Genomic DNA, 27,521 nt, shown 5'->3' with positions numbered 1-27,521 from the left:
GCTCACTCCCCACTCAGGCCAGGCACTGACTCTCTCGGCGGAGCCTACCTCACAGGGTTGTTGTGATGACCAAGCGGCGAGAGGGAGACCCACGCCCACCCCACTGAGATCCTCTGGGGTGGGGAGCGGAGCGCGGCATATAAAATGGCAATAAATACAACAAGGCCTCCAGCGGGCATGACGCAAAGCAGCAATGTCCTTTTTAAAAAGACGCCTGTGATTTATGGGCCATGGCAAATAGTCTTTTGCTGGCGGGCCCACTTTTAACCCTTTCACCGCAGGGGAACAGAGAAAGGCTCCGCGGCCTTGTTTCCAGGCTGTCGCTGGGCGCTGTTGCTAAGGAGCGAACCATAGAGTTTTCCTCCCCACCCACCCAGGAACGAGGGAAGTAGAGCGCAGACGCGGAAGCGGCCGCTCTGCGCCTTCATCTCTACGGGCTCGGCGGATGCGAGAAAAAAACCAAAACATGGCAGCCGGCGGAGGAGCGGCCCGCGGATCCTGAGGGGCCACTGCCTGCGCCGACATGTACTCCTCCGCCGCCTCCTCTTCGACGCCACTGCCACCCTCCACCAGGCGGGATTTCATCACCGTGACCCTCAGCCCCGGCGGGGCGCTCGACGCAGCGGCGGCCGCCAGCGGCGGCTACAACAACAGCAAGGCCTGGCGGAGGCGCTCCTGCTGGCGGGTGAGGGGAGAAGCCATAGAGAGGGGCTGGTGGGGGGTGCGTAGAGAGGCTGAGCGGCGCCCTCTGCTGGAGAGGCAGTAAGGGCCGCAGCGCTCTGCCCTCTTCAGGCTGGGGTGGGAAGTGCCGCGCAGGGCGCATGCGTGCGTGCGTTAAGACTTGGAAAGCCAGGAAGCCCCGAGGGTGGGCATTGCATAGCGACAGTCCTGAGGGTGGTTACTGTCCCCCTTCAACCTCACCAATCCAATCCAAATGGAGGGACCCCGAAGGTTATCCAGCCCGGCCCCCTGCAGCGCAGGAATCTCGGCATCCAGGACAGATGACCACCCAGAGCCCACCACCTCCCGAGGGAGACCGTTCTACTGTCGAACAGCTGTTACTGTCACAGAAAGTTCTTCCTGAGGTTTGGTCGGGTTCAAGTCCTCCCCTCTGGAGCTGGAGAAAACAAGTTTGTTCTCTCTTCCACTTGACAGCCCTTAAGATTTAGATTTAGTTGAAGGGCCAGGTGAGAAATGCAGTAACTTCCTCTGATCCCTTCCCTGCAGTCTGCAATGGTTGGATTTCTGCCTCTCTTTTCTGAATCATTGGGTATTGTTGTAGAATTACTGAATGATTGATTGCTTTCATATCCCACCTTCTCCTCCAAGAAGCTCAAGGCACATGGTTCTGAGTACCATAGTAAAGCATGCAGTGTGATCCACTCCCTCATTTAATCCCCACAGCAACCCTGTGGGGTAGGTTAGGCCAAGATGCAGTGACTGTCCCATAGCCACCCGGTGAGCTTCATGAGTGAGAAGGGGGTTGAACTTTGGTCTCTGAGGTCCTAGCTTGACGTCCTAACCACTACCGGTACATCAGCACCAGCTCTCAATCACCTTGTGGGGAAAGGGTGTGGGGATTCTGCTTGCTCTCCTTTCCCCCCGTTTGTGCTGCTATTTTATTATTTTTATTATTGTTGTTGTTATCGTTTTTGATGCCTTCTTGATGGTCCAGCTCTCACTTCCATACATCACTACTGGGAAAACCATAGCTTTAACTATACGGACCTTTGTAGGCAAGGTGATGTCTCTGCTTTTTAAGATGCTGCCTAGGTTTGTCATTGCTTTTCTCCCAAGAAGCAGGTGTCTTTTAATTTCGTGACTGCTGTTACCACCTGCAGTGATCAAGGAACCCAAGAAAGTAAAATCTCTCACTGCCTCCATTTCTTCCCCTTCTATTTGCCAGGAGGTGATGGGACCAGTGGCCATGATCTTAGTTTTTTGGATGTTGAGCTTCAGACCATATTTTGCGCTCTCCTCTTTCACCCTCATTAAAAGCTTCTTTAATTCCTCCTCACTTTCTGCCATCAAGGTTGTGTCATCTGCATATCTGAGGTTGTTGATATTTCTTCCGGCAATCTTAATTCCAGTTTGGGATTCATCTAGTCCAGCCTTTGGCATGATGAATTCTGCATATAAGTTAAATAAGCAGGGAGACAATATACAACCTTGTCGTACTCCTTTCCCAATTTTGAACCAATCAGTTGTTCCATATCCAATTCTAACTGTAGCTTCTTGTCCCACATAGAGATTTCTCAGGAGACAGATGAGGTGATCAGGCACTCCCATTTCTTGAAGAACTTGCCATAGTTTGCTGTGGTCGACACAGTCAAAGGCTTTGCATAGTCAATGAAGCAGAAGTAGACGTTTTTCTGGAACTCTCTAGCTTTCTCCATAATCCAGCGCATGTTTGCTATTTGGTCTCTGGTTCCTCTGCCCTTTCGAAATCCAGCTTGCACTTCTGGGAGTTCTCGGTCCACATACTGCCTAAGCCTGCCTTGTAGAATTTTAAGCATAACCTTGCTAGCGTGTGAAATGAGTGCAATTTTGCGGTAGTTGGAGCATTCTTTGGCACTGCCCTTCTTGGGGATTGGGATGTAGACTGATCTTCTCCAATCCTCTGGCCACTGCTGAGTTTTCCAAACTTGCTGGCATATTGGGTGTAGCACCTTAACAGCATCATCTTTTAAAATTTTAAATATTTCATGTGGAATATCATCACTTCCACTGGCCTTATTATTAGCAGTGCTTTCTTGAAGTATATTGTACATTAATTAAGAGCATAAAATAAAGACCACAAGAACAAGGTGAGGTTGAGTTGCGTGGCCAGCTGGAAGAGAGAGAGGCCCTTTTCAGTGGTGGTGCCCCAGTGATGGAATGCCCACCCCGGAGAAGGCCAGCAGGCACTTACTTGGTTTGCCTTTCAGTGCCAGGCAAAAGCCATAATGTTTCCCCAGGCTTTTTAGACTTAAAAGCAATCTAGCTTTAAAAATCTTGTTCCCTCTTTACTCCAATCCTCTGGCCACTGCTGAGTTTTCCTGAGTTGTTGTTGTTTGTTGTTTGTTGTTTTGTTATAATGGTTGATTGGGGTTTTTAAGGGTAATATTACGGATAGTAAATGTTGGTGTGTTTACCTTTGTTCCTTCAAAGGGCAGGGTTATAAAAAGAACAGGAAGAGTCCCATAGGTGCAGAAAACTGGACCATTAGTAATAATTTATAAGAATCTCAATTCCAACATGTTTTGAGAACAAACCTGGAGTTTACAGTTTAGATTAATAGACTCCTGCCCCTTCTGGGTTCATTTCAGCTTTTAAAGATAATTATGTGAACAAAGGTCCTTGGAGTTCCAGGATCCTTCTTTCTTCAGTGGTCAACCAGATGACCCCCCCCACTGGAAGGCTTGGAGGAAGCCTTAAAGGCACCCACCCCCCAAGTTTGGTGCTGCTAGTATCTAGTATTCTGAATACAGGCGTTCCAGCCCAGCTCCTCCTATGTTCTTCTGATAATTCAATCAGGCCAGAGGGGGCCTGTCAGGTCAAGCATCCTTTCCCCCCAGTAGCCAGCCAGTTGCCCAATAGAAAGCCCACATGTGAGGGATAAATATAACCCCCCTCTCCCATTGTTGCTTCCTAGCAACTGATACTCAGAGCCATGCTGCCTCTGAAATCTGGTGGCTCAATACAGCCATCACAATTAGTAATCATTGATAGCCTTTCCTCCCACTTGTTCTTCCCCCCTCCCCTTGATTTTCAGACCAACATTTCTTCCCCAAAGCAACTTGCATCAGTTCATGATGCTGGCAGCAGGTGCTGTACCTTCAAGGTGTGGGCAGGGTGCCTTTCTCTCCCCACTGAATCATCACAATAACAAAAGACAGACCTCGGGTGCAACAGGAAACAGAAAGGTGGCACTAGCCCCGGCAGCGTCCTTTTTGAGAAAGAAACCTTGAGCAGAGAACCGTCTCTGCGTTTTCCTCCGACAGCTGCTGCTGTCGAGCCATGAAAAAGTCAAGAAGCGGCCTTGATCCAGATCTCATGAGCTGTGCTGTATGTAAGAGGAATCTCTGGCATTTTTTGTTTTCGTTTTAGGCAAGATGCTGACAAAGAGAGGGAGGTGCCCAAGTGCTGTGAAATCAGGGCAATTGTGGAGGCGCGTGAGACAAGGAAGGTTCATGTTGCTTCCCTTTATAAACCTTATAATACAATTCAGTCCGTGGTGCCATCTCTCTCCTTTCTAATCCCTCCTTAATGGGATAGCTAGGGTGGCTGCATAGAACCTCCATGTTCAGAGGCAGTGTGCCTCTTGAGTGCTAGAGGGAGGGAGTGCTAGAGGGGCTGGCCTCTGTTGGAACCGAGTGTTGGATTGGTCAGTCCGAGCCAGCAGGACTGCTCTTCTGCTCTAACTTTCTCTCCACAGTCACAGCACATTTTAAGTTGTGTTTTTGCTTGCTGTTTGTTCCTTTCCCCTCCCTTCCCCTCTCCCAAACAGTTAAATTTCAGGCTTTAAGGGTGTGTGTGTGTGTGTGTGTGTACTGTTTTATACTATAGAGCAGAGTGGGCAGAAAATAAGTCAGGAGCTGTAGGTAGATTGGGATCCACTACTAGATCTCTGGGTAATCTGAAGAACATCAATAATGATTTCTCACTCCCAGTTGCTTAAAAATTTACTGTGTACAGTTCTGGTTGCCTTACCACAAAAATGTTATTGTAGAGTTGGAGGGCAACCAAAATTATCAGTTGGGAGTGGAGTGACTTTCCGATACATTTGGGACTTCTTAATTTAGAAAAAAGGCGAATAAGAGGTGGCAAGATAGAAGTTTATAAAATGATGCTTGGTATGAAGAAAGTGGATAGAGAAAAGTTTTTCTTCCTTTATTATAATGCTCACTGAATGTTGGAAGATCCTGTGTTCCTAACAATGGCATCAACAAATTTATTCCAAATATTGCTGAATACTGAAAACTAGGGAGGCGGGAACCCAGAGTGGATATTTTATGTAGAAGGGCTGTGTGCTCTGCTCAGTTCGGGTGCTCATAAGAAGTTCCCGGGCTCAGAATTCTTTCATTCCAAGATTTGCTTTTTTTCCCCAAGATTTGCTTCGATCTTGGGGTTTCAGTAAAAAAGCAAAGTGGATTCAGCAAAGCTGAAGTCTGCCCACCCTTATTGTAAAGTTTCATATGTGGTAAAGGATCACTGTCTACATAATTGCTTCAGAGATGCATCCTTGCTTTTCTGTGTAGAGTGAAAAGGGAGATACAAACTGGGAAGTGTTTAGTGCAGCTTGTGAAAACATTGTGGTGTCAATGCATTCATGTCAGGAGCTAGGGTTCTTTTCTGATTTAGACTTGTGAGTTTTGGGCATTATTTATATATTGCTATATAAATAGCACAGTTTTATATTTGCATTTCTGATTTCTTGGTGTATTGTTTCAATCTCAGAAATGGAAGCAGCTGTCCCGCCTCCAGCGGAGCTTGATCCTCTTCCTGTTTGCCTTTTTGGCTGTCTGCGGAGTCATCACTTACGCAAACATGTCCGAACCCTGGAAAAGTAGGTCTATTTCACTTACTTAGATTTTCTGCAGCTTAGTAAGGTTTCAGATTTGTAATTTGTAATTTTTAAAAAGCAACTAAAGCTTTCATCCTAAATTCAGGACAGGTTTGGAAAGTTCTATACACAGAGAGGGTCCTGTAAGCAAAAGGAAGAGGCCCTTTATTGGTGGGAGGCCAGTTTTAAAGCAGCAACCACTGGAGAAAAATTAAGGGCATCTTTGCTTACGGTATTTTCAGAGGCTGTTCTGCTTCTTTTGTGTTACTGTAATCAGAGGTGCTGAATGCAAGTTTAGACCACGGTGAAAATCCCCCCCCCACCTCCCTAAGCAAGGGCTAAAAAGTATTTACATGGGATGTAAAACAAATTCATGATCTCATTTGGGTATTAATAAAAAAATGATATTTGTTTGCTGCTGAGAAAGTTAAGATCCTAATGACTTATATCAGTAGTATAAGCATATAAGCATCTACACGATCGTTGCTGAACTAGTCAAACACTTGAAACATTCAACTTGTACTTCATTGTATTCACATGGTGTTCACTTACGAAAACCTACAAATGTGACCACATTGTAAGATGAGACTGTGCTGTCATATTGTCAAAGCATAGAGGCGAATGTTCGTAGACGTTTGGAAATACTCAGAAATCATAGAATCGTTGGCGTAACATGGAAGGACAACTTATAGAGAACTCTTTGACTTTTCAGAAGTAGTAAGATTTTAAAAAGGAGGGACTTGGACAAGTGGTGATGGATTGGTTACAGTATCATCAAATAAATGATGTGTTAAAACTGGACAAAAAAAGGGGTTTTTCGACCCAAAGTTCACAATTTGAAAGAGAGATTATTGATAGTAAAGAAAAATAATTTCTAAAATGTATAAACTACTATTAGAGTGGGAGACAAAAGATCAATTGGTAAAAAATGAATTGGTAAAATGGGTAAAAATATATATGATCCATTGGGCAAGGAATAAAGGGCATAATATAGAAATGAGTGCCTGGGAGAAATTATGGAAAAAAGATCTATAATTTACTGCATGTTACACACTGAAGGAAAACCATATGAAAATGATCTATAGGTGGTATTTAACGCCAAGAGGGGACCCAGGTGGCGCTGTGGGTTAAACCACATAGTCTAGGGCTTGCTGATCAGAAGGTCGGCAGTTCGAATCCCTGCAACGGGGTGAGCTCCCGTTGCTCGGTCCCAGCTCCTGCCCACCTAGCAGTTCGAAAGCACGTCAAAGTGCAAGTAGATAAATAGGGACCGCTCTGGCGGGAAGGTAAACGGCGTTTCCGTGTGCTGCTCTGGTTCGCCAGAAGCAGCTTTGTCATGCTGGCCACATGACCCGGAAGCTGTCTGCGGACAAACACCGGCTCCCTCAGCCTATAGAGCGAGATGAGCGCCGCAACCCCAGAGTCGGACACGACTGGACCTGATGGTCAGGGGCCCCTTTACCTTTACCTTTACCTAAATTAGCTAAGATGTATAAAACTGAAGCTGAGAGTTGTTGGAAATGTAAAGAAAAAGACGGCACATTTGATCACATATGGTGGACATGTGAAAAGGTTAAAAACTTCTGGGAAATGATGAGTTGAAAAAAAATGTTTAAAACCCCAGAAGCTTTTCTTTTAGGTATAACAGATGTAAATATACCCAGGGATCACAAATCTCTTTTTATGTATGCTACTACAACTGCATGGATGGTGTCTGCTCAGAGATAAAGGGAAGATAAACTACCAACGAAGGAAGAATGGCAGACAAAGTTAATAGAATATATAGAAATGGCAAGACTGGCAAACAAAATAAGAGATCAGGATAAAAAACTATTTGAGGAAGATTGGAAATGTTTTATGGAATATTTAGAGACATATTGTAAACATATTAAGAAGTTAACAGTAACAGAATGAATTCAGCAGTAAAAAAAATACTGAGATATGAAGATGAGCAAGATAAGATATAGGGAGAAATTATAATATGTAGTGGAAAAGTAAGTAATAAAATGCACCATGGAAGGGGGGGAAGGGGAATTAATATCAATTGTGTATTTCTTTTATTTGAAAAGTTGTTATTGTTTCAAGTGTAAAATGAAAATGAAATGGGGGGGGGAGAATCATAGAATTGGAAGGGGCCACAAGGGTCATCTAGTCCAGCCCCCTGCAGTGCAGGCTTGAACTCACAACCATTAGATTAAGAGTCTCTTGCTCTACTGACGGAGCCAACTTGCTGTTGATGCTTAGTTCACGGCACACATTTGCAAGCTATTATTTTGGAATTGTGCGTGCATTGAAGATGAAATACATATTTTGTTAATACGTTACATAAAACATGTGCCAATTAGTCAGGACCCCCTCTGGACTGCCAGGCTCCAGCTGCACCTGCTGCCCTGTCACCAGCCTTGACTGTAATAATGAATGAATCAAAAGATCAAACCCTGTCTCAGCTCTTTGGGCTAATATGTAACGAAAAAAAGAAATTATGCCAGTTCTTCTTGGTGGGTGATTTTTGTTGTGGGAGCAAGATACATTGGACAGGGCACAATGATTTGGTTTCCATGGTTTTGTTTATTGTTCTGGTAAGCCTGAAGCCAGCATGTAAACATGTTTAACTGGGTGAGATTTTACCAGGAGTCTTGGACGTTCATTTCATTATGTTGCATCAGGCGGCATTCACTGCAGTTAATTTCTCTTTTCAGGCCTAACCAGCAGAGCTTCAGAGGAACAGAAGACTTATATGGAGATCCCTGGGTTGAAGCCAGCAAATCAGGCAGTTCTCCCGATTCCACAAAACGCTGATGCCAATCTGGGGGATTTTTCACTTCAAGTAATTCTCTTCCCAATATCTTTTTTGGAATTTAGAGGGTTGGGGGTAGCAGCCTAAAACACAGCAAGCACCCTCTGTATCTAAGCGTGTGATAATATTTTATTATTTGGCTAATTGTGCTGTTTAAAATGTGGGTTTTATTTTTGACTTCCTTTAGTAATGCTTCCTTTTGAAAAGATGAGTAAGAGGTGACATGATGAAAGTTTATAAAATGATGCATGGCATGGAGAAACGGGATACAGAGTTTTTTCCTCCCATAAAATGATGCATGGCATGGAGAAACGGGATACAGAAAAGTTTTTTCTCCTCCCATAACACTGGAACTCATGGACATCCAGTGAAGCTGAATGTTGGAAGACTGAGGAAGAGAAAATAAAGTACTTTTTCACGCAGCACATAGTTAAACTTTGGAACCAGCTCCCACATGAGGAAGTACTTCCCGCCACCTTGGATGGATTAAAAAGAGGATTAGACATGGTGGGAAGTCATTTTCTTCCTCTGCTCCATTTCCTTAGAAACCTCCGAAGCAGCTTCCTGTCCGGCGGGGACCTCCTAACCTACAGATCAGGCCACCATGGAGAGACTCGAGATTGAACTCCCAAGATGAAGCAGCCAAGGAGGAGGGAGAAGCTGGCCAGGCTGGTAAAGAACAAAAAACGGAGAAGTCCGTCATCAGGTAGTTGGCTGGAGGAGCCTTGCTTGGTTGCAAGAAAGTTATAGCACACATTTCGACCCTTTAGGAGAGACAAGCGCAGGAGCAGCAGGAATAGAGATGTGAAGCTAACATGGAAAACATTTAGTGACAGATGTCTGGGCTTCAGTTCAGCTGAAGGTTAAGTTCTGAGACTGTAAGGATAAGCTAGAGGCTGGCACACAGAGGACCTGGGAGTCTTCTGGGCATAAGGTGCAGTAAGGGAGAACCATTTAAGAGACTTTTGTGCGGAGAAATCTGCAGCCCTAGGAAAAGGGGAGCAGCTATCTTTGGGGATGCAGCAACCCCAATCCTTCATTGAGCCTCTGCTGTGCATCTTTCTGACGTTGCTGTGACAGCAGACACCAGCCAGTATTCCTTGAATAGTTCTCTTTTTGCAGCTGGAGAGGAGCAGTCATTGAGCCGGACCACGGCACAGAACCTCCTTCCAACAAAATAAAGGAACCAGACAGGCCCTTGCCTGTGGAATCCGAAGATACTAAAGAGCCAGGTAATGAGTCAAGGGGAACCCCCATCTCTGGTGAGGTCATAGCTTATTCCTGCCATGCAGGCAGTTGCTGGTTACTGATGTCTGAAACAGACATGCCTGTGGGTTCAGAGACTCTGTTGGGGAAATATCAAGGTTCAAGCCTGATACCCTGGGCTGCTTGGAACAGCCAATAGAATCCAGATGCCAGTCGTCAGTAAAACAGGGTGTTTATTTAGGTGTTGCAGGGCCGAGGCATCACACAACCTCACCCAGCAAGTAGTGAGGAGGGTGGCACACCAAAGATGAAAAAAGCACAAGCATGTATACAGTTACAAGCAAAGGGTCAGGTCTGTTCATATATGGTAATAACTTTCACCTTCTAACTTCTACAAGAGATGGCAACAGGCTTCTAACTTCCTTATCTCTTCTCCTACAACAGTTTATAATAACAAGTTCCTGCTTATGTGCTACTTTGTCCTTCTCTCACGGTTCTGTTGTGAACACAGCCTTCACATTCCAACCTTCACTAGCTCAGTCCTTCTCAAACACTTTTCAATTTCCATTCTATAATTTATCTGACATATTAGTGAAGGTGGGGGCTCAAGCTTCCTTCCTGCCTGCCATTTCTTTCAGACAGTATGGCAGCATCTAACATTCAAATATGGTTTATTTTAACCTTTTTTAATGCTCATCTTTGGTTTTGTTTTAGCCATGGTTTGTTGGAACAAACTAGGATCAGTCTTGTGGACAGACAAAGCAACCCTGCCTAATAGGGAGGTGTGCTGGAAAGAAAACCAGGTTCATGCCAGTACATTGCATTCAAAAATTAATGGGAGATCATGGTTAGCACAAGCCAGTGTTTGTAAGCCAACTTCAATCCATAGTTTCACATTCTGAGTTGTTGAGTTGTTAGCCCCCCCCCCCAATTTATTAAACTTATTAGTCACTTGTCACCTGAAGGTCTCCAAACAACTTACAGTATAAATAAATAAATAAATAAATAAATAAATAAATAAATAAATAAATACACACACAACCATAAGGGAAGAAAATAAATAAGGGGATTATATAATACATTAGTATATTGTCTAACAAAACACTTATGAAAGAGCAAAGAAATAAATTGCCTTATAAATAATAACAGTGTTAACTATAAGCTTAACTAATAAGTTTCATAAATGGGGGGGGGAATGGTTTGATAGTTGACTAGAGTAGGCAAATCATGCAATGTCAGAAGGGGCCCTTGCCTAAACAGAACCCAGAGAGCTGGTCCCAGCAGCTAAGTTCCTGTGTCCTAGAGTTGAGTTCTTTTGCTTTCTGATTTTAGTACCTCTCAATGAGCGCCAGATGGCAGTGATAGAAGCATTCCGCCACGCTTGGAAAGGCTACAAGGAGTTCGCCTGGGGCCACGACGAGCTGAAGCCCATCTCTAAGTCGTTCAGCGAATGGTTTGGCCTTGGCCTAACACTCATTGATGCCCTGGACACCATGTGGATCATGGGCTTGAAAGAAGGTCTGCCCCATTTCTCCCATGTCAGCTTTTTCACTTGGCCTCATTTACTTGATTTATTTTGCCAAATGTCTATGCCACTTCATCGTGGCAGAACCTCTTGAGTGGTTTATGGGAAGTGTTAAAATCAACAGTAAGACAATTAAAAGCAAATAATGAAAAGCAATTATAAAAGCAAAGTCAGTAAACAAAAAGAAGAGATATAAAAGAGTGTGATGCAGCAGCTAAAAAAGCCAATGCAATTCTGGGCTGCATCAATAGGAGTATAGCATCTAGATCAAGGGAAGTAATAGTACCACTGTATTCTGCTCTGGCCGGACCTCACCTGGAGTACTGTGTCCAGTTCTGGGCACCACAGTTCAAGAAGGATACTGACAAGCTTGAACGTGTCCAGAAGAGGGCAACCAAAATGGTCAAAGGCCTGGAAACAATGCCTTATGAGGAACGGCTTAGGGAGCTGGGTATGTTTAGCCTGGAGAAGAGAAGGTTGAGGGGTGATATGATAGCCATGTTCAAATATATGAAAGGATGTCATATGGAGGAGGGAGAAAGGTTGTTTTCTGCTGCTCCAGAGAAGCGGACACGGAGCAATGGATTCAAACTTCAAGAAAGAAGATTCCACCTCAACATCAGGAAGAACTTCCTGACAGTAAGAGCTGTTCGGCAGTGGAATTTGCTGCCAAGGAGTGTGGTGGAGTCTCCTTCTTTGGAGGTCTTTAAGCAGAGGCTTGACAGGCATATGTCAAGAATGCTTTGATGGTGTTTCCTGCTTGGCAGGGGGTTGGACTGGATGGCCCTTGCGGTCTCTTCCAACTCTATGATTCTATGAAAACATGCCAGCTTTTATGTGTCTTGATAGGCTTGCTCAAACAAAAATGTTTTAAGCTGGTGCCAGAAAAAATACAGTGAAGGCACTTGCCCATTGCCAATAGGCAGGGAGTTCCAAAGAGCAGGTATTGCTGTGCCAAAAGAATGATTTATTGCAGCTGCAGAACAGGTCTTATGTGGCACCTACAACAGTGGCAGATCTGCAGATCAGAGTGGTCAAATGGGCACGTGCAGAGTGAGGCAATGCCCTCCACTTCATTGTTTCTCTCGCTCCGCCAGTGTTATCTGAGGAGCAAGAACCTTTCTGCCAGAGGTGGCGCATTGCCTTGAATATTAGCACGCTTTGCTGTAGCTGCAGAAGATTTTCTTTTTTGTCTTTTGTGTGTGAGTTCGGGGGGAGGGGATTTAGTTTGGGCCCCCAACCCCAGGTTGACCGTGTCTTCTATGGAGAGCTTCACCTGCCCCCTAACCCCCCCCCACTTCCACATGCATGAATGGTAGAGAGCTATATTGGGCAGGGGCCGTACCTGCAGCAGAGCACACTGTGCAGATAGATGCAGAAGGCACTGGCATCATCTCCAGTTAAAAGGGTCCACGCGACAAGTGATGGCAAATACACTTTTCTGCATGAAAAGCTGGAGAGCTGCTGCCAGTTAGAGTAGGCAGCACTGGACTAGATGAACGCATTTCCTGACTGGGCATAAAGGCAGCTTCTCCCGCTCCTAGGCCAACGAAGGAAACCTGTGTCCAGCAGCTTGGGAGGCTGTTCTTTTTTACCTGGCATCCAGGAGATGTGGCCTTAAGAATGAGGGTGGGGGTGGTGGGCTTTCCTGAGTTTTCCCTTCCCCAGCAGCCCAGAAAACCTTGGCGCAGGGTTTGCTTTGACAAGCTCTTGACTCCCTTCCCCAACGCAGAGTTCAAAGAAGCAAGGAAGTGGGTTGCCACGGACCTCAACTTCAATAAGAATGTGGATGTCAACCTGTTTGAGAGCGCCATTCGGATCCTTGGGGGCCTGTTGAGCACTTACCACCTCTCGGGGGACAGCCTCTTCCTAGAAAAAGCTGTAAGTAACCCTGCGATCTTGCAGTCCAACAACAACCAACACACACACACACCCCTTGCCGCTGCTGCCACCGAATCCCCACAATAATGTCTGGACGTTTCTGGAACTCTTGAGAAAGTAGCAGCCCTCTGAAGTTGAAAACTGAGGGCAGCCAGTTTAAAACCAGTATCTGTTTCCATTGTCTAATTGGATGCTTTCCATACCCACCCCTGCCACCTTGTCATGAGTCCCATAGACACATTGTAGAGAGGATTGGGGTGTTGGAGGAGCTGCCTGTGGTGACCCTGGGGAGACAGGCTTTACCCTGGCCTTGAGAGCCTGGAATCCAATCTTGGGAAGGGTCCCAGTGATGTAGCCTCCCAGCACTCTGCTCTGTCCCCTTCCTGCATCACCTCGGAGTGCTGCGTCCACTCTACAACCCCCAGCTCCAGTGCCAGTTTTGCCTCTGATCCTGACACCTCCTGTACCACCAGAGTCCGCTTCAGCTCATCCTCTTAGGAGAAGTTAGGCACTCATCAGGAAGAAAGGGTATTCAAGGAAGACTGGAAAATGTTTGTTGAATATATGAAGAATAATTGTAAGCAAATTCAAACATTAGCAGGATTAGATTTCAGCACTATAAATTATGTTGAGATAAATTGGATAAAATAGGATACAGAGTGAATAGAATATGAAACAGCAAGGGACAGTTAAAAGGAGCCATGGAATGGGGGGGAAGGGAAGTCAATGTTTAATGTATTGTATTTGGTGTATGTTAATGTAAAAAAATTGTAACAGTGAAAATCCCACATAACGGGACCTGGGTTGTGTGTGTGCTTGTCTTCATTTGCTTAGCCAGACACAGCCCCTGTTGTTTCTTTGAACCCTGTTTTGTACCACACTAATTTGAGCATTGAAGATATTGGCAGAGACTGTACTCTTGAGTTCGAGTTCTCAGTCCGGTTAGAACCAGGACAGCTGCTGATAAATGGCTCTGCAAATCCAAGTATTGGAGAAATCCTTTTGTGTGCTTTGGATGTCATGAGGGAGACCCTCAAGGGCAGCCTCCCCCAATCTGGTGCCCTCCAGATGTTGTGGACTGAAACGGCCAGTGGTCAGGCACGATGGGAGCTACAGCCCAATATCTGAGTCTGGGGAATACTGCTTTGCCTTTTCTCCTCTCAGTGACACTTCAAAGCAGCCCACCCATGGCAGATCCAGCTATCAAGTAAATGATATTCTGTTTGGTTGCTGAGCTTGGATGCAGCAAACCACTTAGCTTCTTTGATATCCCTGAAAGAGTTGTTGACTTATGCTTCTTGAATGGCTACCCTCTCCCCCTACCCCCCCCCGCTCCGCTCCATGTTTAAAGGCAAGCTGTGTTTGAAACTGATGGAAATGTCAAGAGCCCTTGGTAATATTGTGCAATATAGCGGGGGTGTGGGTCTGTTCCAAAATGTCAGGCATGAGCCCTTAGGCCCTTCTGAAGTAGCTCCTTGGACCCCAGCAAGTCAGTGCTAGCTTTGGCTCCCACTTTCTTTCTTGTTGGTACTGTCTGCATTTGGGCCTTCTATATTTCTCCATTTAGAAACTCCTATCCATCTTGGTCTCCCTTCTCTTTGAGTATTTCTGACCATGGGATCTCACCCAGTAGCTCCTTCAGCTTTTCAAAATTGGCCTTCTGAAAGTCCAGAGTGCATGTCCAACTAGACTCCGCTTTCCTTTGCCTCTGTATCCTGGAACCCAGGAAGACATAATCACTTCCTCCCAAGTTTCCACTTTGTTGATCAGTTCCTTCCTGTTGGTGAGGACCAGGTCCAGAATAGATTGTCCCCTTGTTGCTTCTTCCACCTTCTGGGAAATGAAATTGTCAGTGATGCAATGGAGGAATTTGGTGAACCTTTCATTCGTGGCAGAATTTAGTTCCAACAGATATTGGGGAAGTTGAAGTCTCCCATGACTACTATACCTCTATATCTGTATTGCATGGGGGCCTTCCTTACTTGTGAGGTGTGACAGTGAGGTCCAGTGGGCCTGGCTGATGACAGCCCTGTTAACTGAATGCATGGCTGGAAATATTCCCCTTTGGTACATACAGCAAACCAACTCGGGTGGCTTGTAGAATAGCAAGTTTGAACCTGCACCAGGCAAACAAACTCAATGAAGCACTCGCATCCAGGTGGCAATCCCAAGTCCAGTGGCAACATAGCAATGCCTTGCAGACCGATTTAGCTGCCAATTTAGCTTATTCCTGCATTGCATTGGGTTGGACTAGATGACCCTTTGAGTACCTTCTAACCCTACAGTTCTGTAATTCATCAAAATGGTTTTTGCTTACGGTGAATAATAAAATGATATTGGCTGTTCTCTCTTCTCCTCCTGTCTCTTCTCCCATGCCACCCTGCCAATATTACATATTCTTGACTGTTCAGAAAGATATTGGCAGCAGGCTCATGCCGGCCTTCAACACCCCATCAAAGATTCCATTTTCGGATGTCAACATTGGCCGGGGCACAGCGCATCCTCCTCGCTGGACATCTGATAGCACCGTGGCAGAGGTGACCAGCATCCAGCTGGAGTTCAGGGAGCTTTCACGCCTTACTGGGGAAGAGAAATTTCAGGTATAGCTGTTGGTGAGCTCTTCTCTCCTTCCTTTTCTGATGGCATGCAGAGGGTGACCATTGGCCATCTAGCCCCGCCCCCTTCCACCCCTTGCCAGAAAATGGGAATGTTCATCCATGCCATCCTGACTTTTGCACGCCAGAAGTGGATATAAATAGCTTCTGGGACGTATATCATTCCTATGCTATATGGACTCAGGCACTTAAACTAAGACATCCAGAATGGAACAGATGGGGGGGAGGGGTTGGAGAGAGAATTGTCTGATATGATCCCAATGATTCCAAACCACCCCCAGTATTTCCAGTAACCAATGCAGCAGGATTTAAGGTTCTATTAAAATGCAGTGTAAATTAGTTTCTCTTTTGGCAAGTTAATAGAGAAATAAATGAGCATGGAGAACAGGCTTGCCCATGCCTATTAGCCCAGCTAGCAAATGAAGGCCTTCTTGTTTAGATCTGGTATACCTCGAACTATTGGATTCTGAGAACGGGCAACCGGAGGGGACTGTTGCCCAGGAAGTCTTGCGGCCACTGAGAGAGAGGCACGTGGCCGGCCACCGTTGGAAGCAGGGTGCTGGGCAGCATGGATCCTTGGCCTGGTCCAGGAAGGCTGTTCTGGCATTTTTGCTTGCCTCTGAGAAATCAACATTTGAAACCCATTCCATCTGTTTTTGTACGTTTCCCTGGGGGTGGGGGTTGTGTAAGCGTACAAATGAGTCTCCCTTGTTTGTACATGTAGAAAGCAGTGGATGGGGTGATGAGACATGTCCACACCCTTGCTGGCAAGAACGACGGCTTGGTGCCTATGTTCATCAACACCAACAGTGGGCAGTTTACCCACTTGGGGGTCTATACTCTTGGAGCCCGAGCAGACAGCTACTATGAGTACCTGCTCAAGCAATGGATCCAGGGAGGGAAGAAGGAAAACGAGTAAGTCCTTTTTACTTTCCCTCCATCGCCTCCTCATTTCTTTTTTTTAAAAAAACTCCAGATTACATTGAACCTTGCTGGAAGTGGGGAATAGGTGGGCATCAAGGGACCTGTTGAAGATCTGTGCCCTCCATATGGAGGAAGAATATTGAGTGACCTGGATGGAAACGCAACAGCATGTTGGAAATCTGCCCACTCCCCCAGGCATTTCACGATCCTCCTAAACCAGACTTCCCTATCCTGGTGCCCTTCAGATGCTTTGGACTACAGCTCCCATCACCCCCAGCCAGCATGACTGTATGACACTAGAGCAGGTGGTAGTGCAGCTGGGGCTGATGGAAGTTGTAGGATCTGGGAGGGTGCCAGTTTGAATAAGGCTGTCCTAATGTTTTTTTCTCTTCTGAAAAAAACCATTTTGCTCTATGACCTGTGACAGTTCATTCACAGTTTGACACACACAAGGTAAATGTGAATGTCACACAGGCTGCAAGTGTGAAAGAGCTCTGGGTAGTATCTTGTCTGCTGACAGCAGTCACAGTGCTTAAAAAACCAAGCCCTCCTGATGTGTGTGTGTTTATAATTGTCAGGCTTTTGGAAGATTACGTGAAGGGTGTCGAGGGGGTGAAGATGCACCTTCTCCGGAAATCGCAACCAAGGAGACTGACTTTTGTTGGTGAACTTGCTCATGGCCGCTTCAGCGCTAAAATGGTGGGCTTCCTTTCCACGGCTGGGAGAGCTATTTGTTAACATTGTTTTCTCTTGACCACTCTGTTCTGTAAAGAGGGCTGATTCCTAGTTCCATTTTGCTCCTCCCTGAACCACCAGACTTCACCTGTTTTTATCTGTAAGGGTGTCCTGGTCTTTGACTTGCACCTCTCCTCTTTTTTCATGAAAGTTGGGCAGCAATCCTGTACATCCTTTCTTGACTATGATCTCCAATGAATACAATGGGATCTGGTTCTGAGTGTATGTGGACTGCTAGCCAATTTTTTTCCTTCCTATTCCCCAAACAAAATCTTAATTCCAGTGGATAAAACTAGCTGAATTTGTCAATGCACTACCACATTTTGGTGGGTGCCCTCTTAGTGTTGTAGATCTGTCTTTTTCTAGGCTCTGGGGCACCTAAAAAAACATTTCGCTGTTCATTCAAGGAGTAGCTCCCATGAAAACTGTTGGGTTTCCACTCCTCAGTTGTCCATTGCACAGCCACAGGGAACGGCTGCCGTCTGTGTCCTAGGGTGCAATCTTCAGCTCATGTCTGGCAGCATTCTTCCTCTTACCTCCCCATCCTTGTTTCATTCTGGGTTGTCTCTATTAAGATCATAAGCCTTTATTTTTTAATTTCCACCCCCAAGTGCACTGTCAGAAAAGCAGTATATATAGTAAAAATAAAAAATAAAAAATCCCACATTGAAATGCAGGGAGCTGGTGGACCTGCCCATTATTCCATTCCAATGGTGCACATGCCCAAGAACCCTTTTCAACACCCTCTGGTTCTGTTCCAGGGCTCCTTGCAGACAAATTGCCAGAGAAGCCCCCCCCCCCCGCGTGCGTACGCATAGACGTTGAAAACTCTTATAGAGAGATTTGGTTCTTCCTTAACTCTTGCCATCTGTTTCCTGAGCAGGATCACCTGGTCTGCTTCTTGCCCGGAGCCCTGGCTCTCGGTGCCCACAATGGGCTCCCCGCGGACCACATGGCCTTGGCAGTGGAGCTGGCAGAAACCTGCTACCAGATGTACGCGCAAGTTGAGACGGGCCTGAGCCCAGAGATTGTCCACTTCAACATGCATGCCCAAAAGGACCGGAAGGATGTGGAGATAAAGGTGAGCAACTCAGGGGGTGGGGGGTCTCAGCCCTGAGTTAATCTAACAGTCTTTTCCTCCACGGACCCCCTTCCCTTTTTAAGCAGCAGGACTGCTGTGTCCTCTTGTCTTCAGCAAAGTTTCCACTCTCCCATTTCTCCACCCCAGCAAGGCTTACAGGCCCAAGGCCCACCCCCAGCACCTCCACTTCCAAGTACGGCAGAAGCAACCTGAGGCAGGGACACAGCCGCCCAGCCTCTGGTCGCTGCTGTTACAGGCACGAGTGGGACAGATGCACCAACATACAAGGTTTGACTGTTGGTCCAGGTGTTCCGTCTGTCTTTACAACTGTATGTAGAGAGTGATTTGCAAATTGTATTATTGAGCTAGATCTGATCCTATAGTTTGCATTGCCTGCATTGTATGAATTCTGACTGTATGGCTGTAGCCCTGGGGTGTCTTGCTTAGAATGCTTTCCAGTGCCTCTGTGTCTCTGCACCAAAGTGTGTCAAAGGGCAAAGCAAAAAGGAACAGGATGCCCAGCTCAAGGCTGGATGATGGCTGGCTTTGTCTGACGCGCAGTCTGATGCGCAGAACAGGCAAGATAAGCCAAGGCTGCTTGAGGCAGGCACCGGGGCAGCATTAGTCAGCATGTGTTTACGCACATGGCGTAATGTGTGTTTATGAGAACAACCGGACACAGGAAGATACGCACACCCCCTTGCATGCGTGACCCCTTGCGTGCGCACTCTTACAGAGGAGGGGGAAAGAGCCCAAAAGAAGGGTATAAGAAAGCTTTGCAATTTGTGTTGCCTCACTCTGTCGTGGAGGACCACCTTGAGTCTCTCTATATGTAGAGATTAAAACTCTTTCTCTGAAACTCAACCTGGTGTCGTTTTGACTATCTCTGTCCTGCTTGGGGCAACCAAAGGACCCTTTACTAGCTGATAAGGCTACATGTATTATTCCGATATTGGGTTTTTTTGGGGTGTGTGTGTGCGGAGGTCTAAAACTGAGAGGTTAAAGACCACCTACCCGAGAGTCCCAATTTGTAGCTTTGGGTATCTTGGCAACTGTGCAACTTCATGGGAAGGCCTTTGGAAGAGTCTTCCCTGGGCAGCTTGCCTGGCACCATCTTTGTGGTGTTTTAGTGCCATGAGAAGCTTTCTATTCAACGAACGGTTAGCTGGTATCACCTGGGCCTTGTGATTCTTAGCTCTGTGTCAGGGGTGCAACTGAGTTTCGCTTTTGTGGCTTCCGGACTTCTTTGCATTCACATTGTTTTCCTATTTATTAAAAGACATCTAGATGTTATCAATGTTATGAAGCAACAAATGTAATAAGAAGAATAACTTAAGAAAATAAATAAGCAAGCTGTTGTGTACTACAAACACCTATTAGGGATGTATACTCTGGCATGCATATATACATTATATATAAAAACAGACCTGCTCAGTAGGTATATTGCAAACATTTTGGATCAAGAAAAGTAAGGATTATGGTAAAATGGAGGAAGGAGAGGCCAACACACATACTAGGGTGATGACTTTTTTAAAAAACAAAATCCTCAAAAATTATTTCCTGTAGCACAAGGGATGAACTTTTGCCTATTAATGACTAACATGAGGTATATTCCATTGAAATATTTAAAAAGGTCACGCACAAACCGTTTTTAATTTTTTTGTATGCCATTTTACCATTTCATAAAATTGTATTAACAATTCTATATATATTCCGTATCAAATTTGGACACAACACCACATTCCACAATGGGGAGCGTTCTTAGCAACATACGCTATACAAATGTCACACCTGTGCAAGGTAAAAGCCCCTTTTTGGGACCTCAAAGCTCAGCTAGCAGACCCTGCCGGACATGCTGGGAAAAGAACCTACAGGAGAGGTAGCAAAGGATCGCCCTCTAGCGGCGTCTATACTGTTACTGCAGCTAAAAAAAGCTTCATTGTGTGTTTGATGACCCTATATAATGTTGTATATATGTGACTCTAAAGCTTGGGTTCAATTTTATATCTGCCTACAGTGACTTCAAAAATGGTCAAAAAATGATTAAATTTTTAAAATAATTTTGTGCGTGAGGTTTTTTGTCTCAAATCTCTTTGAAAGTAAGATTTTATCTAATCTTTAATGAAAGCTCATCAAATTATGATACAGAGAAATGAGGTTGTAAAAAAGTCATCACCCTAACACACACACATCTCTCAGGGTATAAATGGCCCCTTTCTTCTTTAATTCTTTTTTTTTCCCTACCCCAGGCAGCGGACAGGCACAATCTTCTGCGCCCTGAGACAGTGGAGAGCCTTTTCTACCTGTATCGATTCACTGGTGATAAGAAGTACCAGGATTGGGGCTGGGAGATATTGCAGAGCTTCAATAAATACACACGGGTAAAGTGGATCTCTGGGGTGCGCTTTGGAAGGTCTTGGGCAGCCTTGGTCCATATCTTCACACAATGCACAGCTGATTTGTGAAATCTGCTGCCACAAAATGCGAATGCCTTGAGATTAATTAACTTCAAAGGGTGTGTGCATGTGCATAAGGAATCCAGTGGCTATTAGTCATAGTGGCTAAATGAAGCCTCCATGTTCAGAGGCAGCATAGCTCTGAAGACCACTTGCTGAGGAGCAACAGCAGGGGAAACCAGTTGTCTTTATGCCCTGCTTGAGGACTTGACCTAGAGGCAACTGGCTGGCCCCTGTTGGAAGCAAGTGGTTGGACTTGATGTGTTCTTTGGTATGATCCAGTAGGGATGCTCTTAAGGTGTTTGTTTTTAAAGATTATATCTCATTTTTTTGTGTGAGCTGTCCAGGCCAGCCTCTACCAACCTGGTGTCCTTCAGACGTTTTAGGCCGCAACTCCCATTAGCCTCCAGCACAGTGAGTTGAAGTCTGAAACGCTTGGCAGACATCAGGTGGAAGAAGGCTGGCTTAGAACATTCAAGGCAGTCATATGCAAGAATGATAACACCAGGCAATGCAGGAAAGGTGATGTTCTTGGAGGGTGTCCTCCTGGGCACAACCCTCCCCCACTTTTCCTCATGACATAGAAAACATGGGATTTGGAAACCTAATGTGGAGGGGGGTGGGGAATGGCTGGTGCAGGTGTGTGTGTCATTACATTTGCCAAGCAATAACCAAATGGCTCTAGGCCAGTGTTTCCCAACCTTGTGCCTCCAGATGTTTTGGGACTACAACTCCCATCATCCCTAGCTAGCAAGACCAGTGGTCAGGAATGATGGGAATTATAGTCCGAAAACAGCTGGAGGCACAAGGTTGGGAAACACTGCTCTAGGCAAGGAGCAGTCCCATGCTTAGCTTTGTTTTCTTGGGATCCTTCTGCCCAGGTCCCGACTGGCGGCTACACCTCCATCAACAATGTCCAGAGCACCAGCAACCCGGAGCCAAGAGACAAGATGGAGAGCTTTTTCCTCGGGGAAACGCTCAAGTACCTTTTCCTGCTCTTCTCCGATGATGTGGACCTGATAAACCTCGACAAGTATGTCTTCAACACAGAAGCTCACCCTCTTCCAATTTGGCCATCAGCATAAAATGAAAGATGGAGGCACCAACCATTCCCGGTCTTGATCGTCTCCCAGCTTGTTGGGGTCTGAAGGGAGGTGTGCAGAGTTTTGTGGGTTCATTTTTTTTGCTGGCAGCACGTCAGAAAGGTTTACGGAAGGGGAGCTCCAGACACACACACCCCGACACACTACCCTTGCGTCTTATCTCTCCGTCCACAAAGACTTGGTTGGGCAAGCAATGAAGTGCAGTGCTGAATCCTGCCTGGAGCACGAGACCTTTGAGAGGAGAAACGGGGAATGGCATTTATTTGACCCGGTGAGATCCACCAAGCCTTAGATTTCATATTGATGTCCGAAGGAACGTCCTGGTGAGAGGAGACTCATTTGGGAATGCCAATAAGCTCTCACTTTACAGCATCGTTCCACTGTATGAGCCTGTGCCATGTCTGTCTGGTAGAGGGAACAGAAAGAGATAGGCACCCTCATCCATCCCAGATTTAGAATCCTTGTTGCTGGTGCCGTTTGCTGATTTCCCACTTACATTCCAAGCCAGAAGGCTCTGCTGCTGGCCACACAAAAAAAGCTGACCCTTTTTAGCAGTGTTACCAGTGGCGACATCTTCATGGCACTCTGAATAATCTTGTGATGCTCGTACCGTTGAGAACTGTGGGGCAGTTTAAGCGCTAAGGCTGCTGGTTTGGGTGGAGGGTTGTGTACACTTCTAGGTGTGTCACTCTCTATATTTCTTAACTTATTTGCAGAAATGCAGGAAGACAATGTGAAAAAGAAATTTTACATTCTTAAAAAAGGGTTATCTGTGCAGAAGTTTATAGATGTATAGTTAATGTTTCAGCTCAGGTATTCCAACTGAAAGCTGCTTCCTGAAGCTCCAGGAGTCCTGAATAAATGTGTGAGGTCGTTGCCATTTCCTCCCCTGGATTGGAACCCATGCCTGAAATAAGCAGGCTTGCTGTTCTTTCCTTCGCTGTGTGATGGCTCAGCTGGGCCTTTGCTGGAAAAGAGGGTTCTTGTTTGGCAAACACAGCTAGAAAGCAGTTGCTTCCAGGGTCCAGTTTCTATGGTGAAGTCCGAAAGAGAATGGTAATGATTGTGACTGTTAGGAAATGGGTTAGCACAGAGGATGTATCGATTCCCCTGACCTCATTGGGTGTCTCAAAGAGAATGTTAGCCTGAAACAGTAGGCTTGATAAGAAAATGCTGTGGTGGCTTTTTAAATACAGGTCATGGAGTAAACCTAATGTATTAAGTGCAAATGTATTAAATAACCTAATGGGGTTTTGAGGTCTTGAAAGCTCTTGCTAAGGGGAAAGCTTAGCTTGAGGCAGTAGGGGCTCTTTGGCAGTATTCTGGCTCTGATGCTCCTGCTTCGTGTTCATCATCTTGCTGGCCACCTCCAGGGTTAGCGCAGAGTGGTGAAGGGCCTTGTGCAATAACCTGAGTTTAGGTCAACCAAGGAGCGGGGGCATTTCCTGGGTCTGTTGCATGTGCTACCCTTTCATTTGCCCTTGCTGTGGCTTCATGTGGAATTCAGGGTACATGTTTCAGAAATGTCTTGTCTGCAGTTTTTGTTTTTGCTTATGCTTGCACAGCACCACCTCTCCCTTATAGTTTGTTAGCCATTATTTCTTCCACCTCCTTCACCACCTCCTCCTCCTCCTCCTCCCACTGAATCCCAAGCTCCAGAAGAGGAATCCCAGATTGGAGGGGTGGAGAGGGTGCTGGAAACAATCCTCTCTAGTCACCCAATAATTTTCATTGCCTGCCGTGGAATTCCCAGCCTCTGTTGCTTTTTGCTTTTCTCAGTAGTATGTTCTGTCAGGCCTGTCTTGTAACCACTTAGTCACTGTTTTTGAGCTGGAACAAATTCTTTAAATATCAAGGGTAACAAATTAGTGGGAAGATGCCCTGTGGCATCGACGTCGGAATGAATAAGAGAGCAGAGCTTGGACTGGCACATGAGAATTTCCTGCAATGAATGATGTTCTTGGTAGATCCTACTTGTCTTTTCTTTTTTAGAATTGTGACATCAGTTCAGAGTGTCTTTTGCGAGCCATATCAAATCTGGCACGTGTTGGTGGTGGTGGACTCGCTTTGCCCATGACAAGAGATGCACAACAACAACTTGTCATAAGACTTTCCAATCAAAAAGCAAGTTTCCAGAGACTGAGGTTTGGGTTCTGACTTAATAGCTGGAGCAGCGCAGTGGACAAGAGCCTGCAGGTAGTGATCCAGTTCAAGTCTCACCACTGCTAGGTATAGTCTCAGCCTCAGGTTTCCCTGCAAAAGTGCATGGATTGCAGCAGCTCTACCTTGAAGGATGGTGGTTAGGATCTCGGAGATAAAAAGTGCGATATAATTGATAAGGATTAATAACTCCAAATTTTGCTGCTGAAACCATGGGTTTTCAGAGGAAGGCACTGGGTGCCAGTTGTTTTACCTGAAGCCTGTCTTCCTGGTTGTAGGGCAGTGTCTCCCGAGTGGCAGCAGAAAAGCAGTCACAAGCCACATGACCCTGCCTGCCCTGGGCAGTACTGGAACATTAGTCCGAGAAAGATTTATGTGTGCGTGTTTGTGTGTACAATTTAGAATACTGTGGTGTTCCTGTTCCCCACTCTCCTCACCCAAGTGCACCCTGGAATTTAAAAGCCATATTCTAAAGCTGAAAAGTTGCCCCGTCTCGGGAAGGCCAACGCTTAAACTTTGCACTGGGGCCTGCTGCACCCAAGGGTAAAGAGGGGGCGAGTGGGTCTAGGAGCTGGAGGCGAGCGCTTTCTCTAGGAAGGAGGCAGAAGCTGGTAGACAGGTGCTGATGTATCCCTTGGTAACATGCAGGTAGCCAGGCACAAGGTGGAGTCTTTTTGGCACTGAGCAACCTACCGTGCTGGAACACGCTGTCCGACTCCTGGGCCTCCACCCAGAGACGTAACAGCAGAACAAATGAGCTGCACCTGCAGAATGCGGCTTTTGCTGGTGCAGAATCCTGAATTCTCACTCCCCTCACATGCAGAATATTCACAGCTCCCCACAAAAGCCAAATCCTCTTCATTCTCTCTTTTTTTCAAAGCACTTCCAAAAAAAAAAGTGTATTGTCATTTTTCTCACTCTGCAATGCCACAGGTCTGCAAACATTCCATGTTTAATCTTCCATGGTTATGAGTAGGCAGGTGGGTTATGGGTACAGTGTTGTGAATAGGAACATGTCTTACTGTGAAATGCTGCTGATGAATATTGCCAGTTCTTTCTCCAATGTCTTAAAGGAGGGGAAACGCGAGCTGCCCACCCTCCTCCTCCGAACAAGAGAAAGAACAACCAGGAGTCTAGTTGGCAACTTGCTGCAAACTGATAGGAAGTGAAGGCCAGATCTTCCAGCCACCAAACCTCACGCCTAGATGCTGAGTTGCTGCTGTGTTTACTCCCCCGTTTGGTACAGGAGCTGCAGGGTGGAGGAGCTTCCAAGACTTGGCCTATTCCCTTTTCCCATGCAGCTGCTTTAAAGCTGACTGCCTTCCTTCTCTTCCCCTGCCAAAGAAGAAGAAAAGAACGAAGCCTTGCTGTGTTTGTTATCTGGTCCACCCTGTTTGTTACATAGACGGACCCCATCCCATCGTGAATGTGCAAATGATTTTAGGTGTACTTCACCTTTTTAAGAGGTGGAAGAGATATATCTTAAATAAGATTTAAATAAAAAACCCCATTGTATTTAGTCCAGCTAATCCACAGAATCCTATTCCACTTTAATAAACTTGTAATTTATTTTGAGACGCTGTTTTTTCTGTGTTCTGGTTTACTGCTTATGCATCATCACTCCCTCCGGGCAGCTCAGCGCCTGACTTTGCTTGATCTTGCACTGAACTAAATGGGGCATAGGTGCCATGTTCCAGTCAAGCTGTAGGCAGTGACCAAAAACAAAACAAAACAAAACTCATTGACACCAATGGTCCACAGAACAGCTAGAGAGCAATGCCCATCCATGTGTTCTTTTAAGGCTGACTGGGAACACCCTCGTGGTGGGGGGCATAGCTGTGTCACAGGACACCTGCTTTACACGCAGAAGTCCCCAGGTTCAACCCTTGAACAGGGGGCAGGTAATGGGCCCGAGATGTGGGGGAACAATGGAGTACTGGGCTAGACGGGCCAACAGTCTGACGGTGTGTGGGGGCCTGAGCTTATTCCAAGCCATTTCAGTGAGAGGGTAGAATAATCAACATACTTGCCTTGGGGTCAGTTATAAGCTCCATTAAGACACAGGCTGTTCTTGTTCTTCTCAGCAATGGCAATTTGCCTGCTTTAAAACAACACAGGAGACGAGTGAGCTTGAAAGCCTCAGCTAGCGAGAGCAGTTCCTTTCTCCGGAGAGAGCTGGCAGGCTCACTTTAGGAAATAATGTCTCATGTATACCTGGACCCAATCCAATGTTCAGGAAACCAACAAAGCAGGACAGAGCTCCTGAGGGAATCTCTCCAGTTTTATTCTTGTTTTTTTTTTTTTTTTAAGTTTTAAAAACAAACTTTATTGAATCTTCCATTAAAAACATTACAAATACATAAAAAGAAAAAATATCTGTACAACAAATCCACACATATAAGATCACTTCCCAACTCCTGACGTACTGCTTGATTCTCATATTCCCCTTAATCTTGTGTTGTCATTTCATTACAAATATCATAAACATATTACTTTCTTCATATCTTATAGCTTCTTTAAAACAAATCCCTGTACTCCTCTAGCTAAGACAGACCCTTAATTCCGTTTTAACATTCTTTTTTTTAAAATATTCCTCTACATATTCCCATTTTTTTATCAATTTTTGCTTCGATGTATTTCTTATAGCGGCAGTCATTTTGTCCAAGTTCATAAATTCGACTAATCTTATCTGCCATTCTGTTATTCCAGGAATCTCTTCTTTTTTCCACTTCTGACCTATCAATAAACGTGCTGCCGCACACCCATAAAGGAAGATATCTCTTCTATCCTTAGGAAGATTATCCGGGAGAAAACTTAACAGAAAATATTCCGGTTTTTTCTTAAAGGTGACCTTAACTATCTTTTTTAATTCCTCATAAACCTCTCCCCAAAATTTTTTAATTTTAGTGCAACCCCACCAACAATGCATATAGTTTTATTCTTGTTTTTACAATCCTGTTGCAGAGAAGAGTCATTGACTCAGCAGCCCAACAACCAACTGGCAAACTGTAGGCAGGACTCCTAGCTGGTTTTGGTACCCAAATGCTGCCTTGATTACTCCTGCTAAAGTCTGGCTGGATAGTAGTTGGGAGTGAGCTATTTCGAGGCCCCAGCTGCTGCCTTGACCCAGTCACGGATGATGTTTGCTTCTTGGAGACGAGCCTCTCTGGCTGAAGGTGGATCGGCTGGGTTGGAACCCCTGTTGGAACACAGAAAACCCACAGGAAGCAAATGCCAAATCGAGGGAACCGCACCTGGCAGTTTTTCAATTCGGCTATTTTGGAGCTCTTTTTGGGATGAAATGACACTTCTGGTTTATGCCTGCTCCTCCGGGGTAAACTGCCTCTAAACACAGAGGCTCTATTTATCTATCACAGGTGTTAGTCCCACCTTCTGTGAATTTAAGAGGGCTAGTCTTGCACTGGAGAAGAGAGAATGAGGAATTGGGCGTCTTAACATACCTGCACTGAAATAGCCCAGATTGAATTGCTGA

The 27,521-nt window shown here is 45.6% G+C and overlaps 2 protein-coding genes across 5 annotated transcripts in view; one reads left to right on the top strand and one right to left on the bottom strand.

Annotated features, from left to right (window-relative positions):
• The first annotated feature begins 425 nt into the window (after positions 1–425).
• MAN1B1 (mannosidase alpha class 1B member 1) lies at positions 426–25,610 on the top strand. Of its 3 annotated transcripts, none has more exons than XM_035112895.2 (13): positions 426–685; positions 5,440–5,548; positions 8,245–8,372; positions 8,888–9,048; positions 9,465–9,574; positions 10,881–11,066; positions 12,806–12,954; positions 15,366–15,554; positions 16,294–16,484; positions 17,072–17,192; positions 18,112–18,309; positions 20,559–20,690; positions 21,647–25,610. In XM_035112895.2, exons 1-13 carry the CDS (start codon positions 524–526, stop codon positions 21,848–21,850), a joined length of 2,040 nt encoding a protein of 679 aa, XP_034968786.2. In that variant the 5' UTR covers positions 426–523; the 3' UTR covers positions 21,851–25,610. The 3 variants fall into 3 exon arrangements, with proteins under 3 accessions (XP_034968786.2, XP_060126404.1, XP_060126403.1); XM_060270421.1 differs by lacking the exon at positions 426–685 and adding an exon at positions 704–1,187; XM_060270420.1 differs by lacking the exon at positions 426–685 and adding an exon at positions 2,557–4,047.
• DPP7 (dipeptidyl peptidase 7) overlaps positions 23,706–27,521 on the bottom strand; it is a 27,683-nt gene continuing 23,867 nt past the window's right edge. For both annotated transcript variants that reach the window (XM_060270424.1, XM_060270425.1), the window contains exon 13: positions 23,706–27,227. In XM_060270424.1, the coding sequence (XP_060126407.1) occupies positions 27,125–27,227 (103 nt within the window). In that variant the 3' untranslated portion in view covers positions 23,706–27,124. The remainder of the gene's footprint in view (positions 27,228–27,521) is intronic.

This window comes from Zootoca vivipara, chromosome Z (assembly GCF_963506605.1).
Source record: "Zootoca vivipara chromosome Z, rZooViv1.1, whole genome shotgun sequence".
NCBI lineage: Eukaryota > Metazoa > Chordata > Lepidosauria > Squamata > Lacertidae > Zootoca > Zootoca vivipara.
Note: the sequence above shows the minus strand (reverse complement) of the source record. Positions and strands in the feature narration are given on the sequence as shown.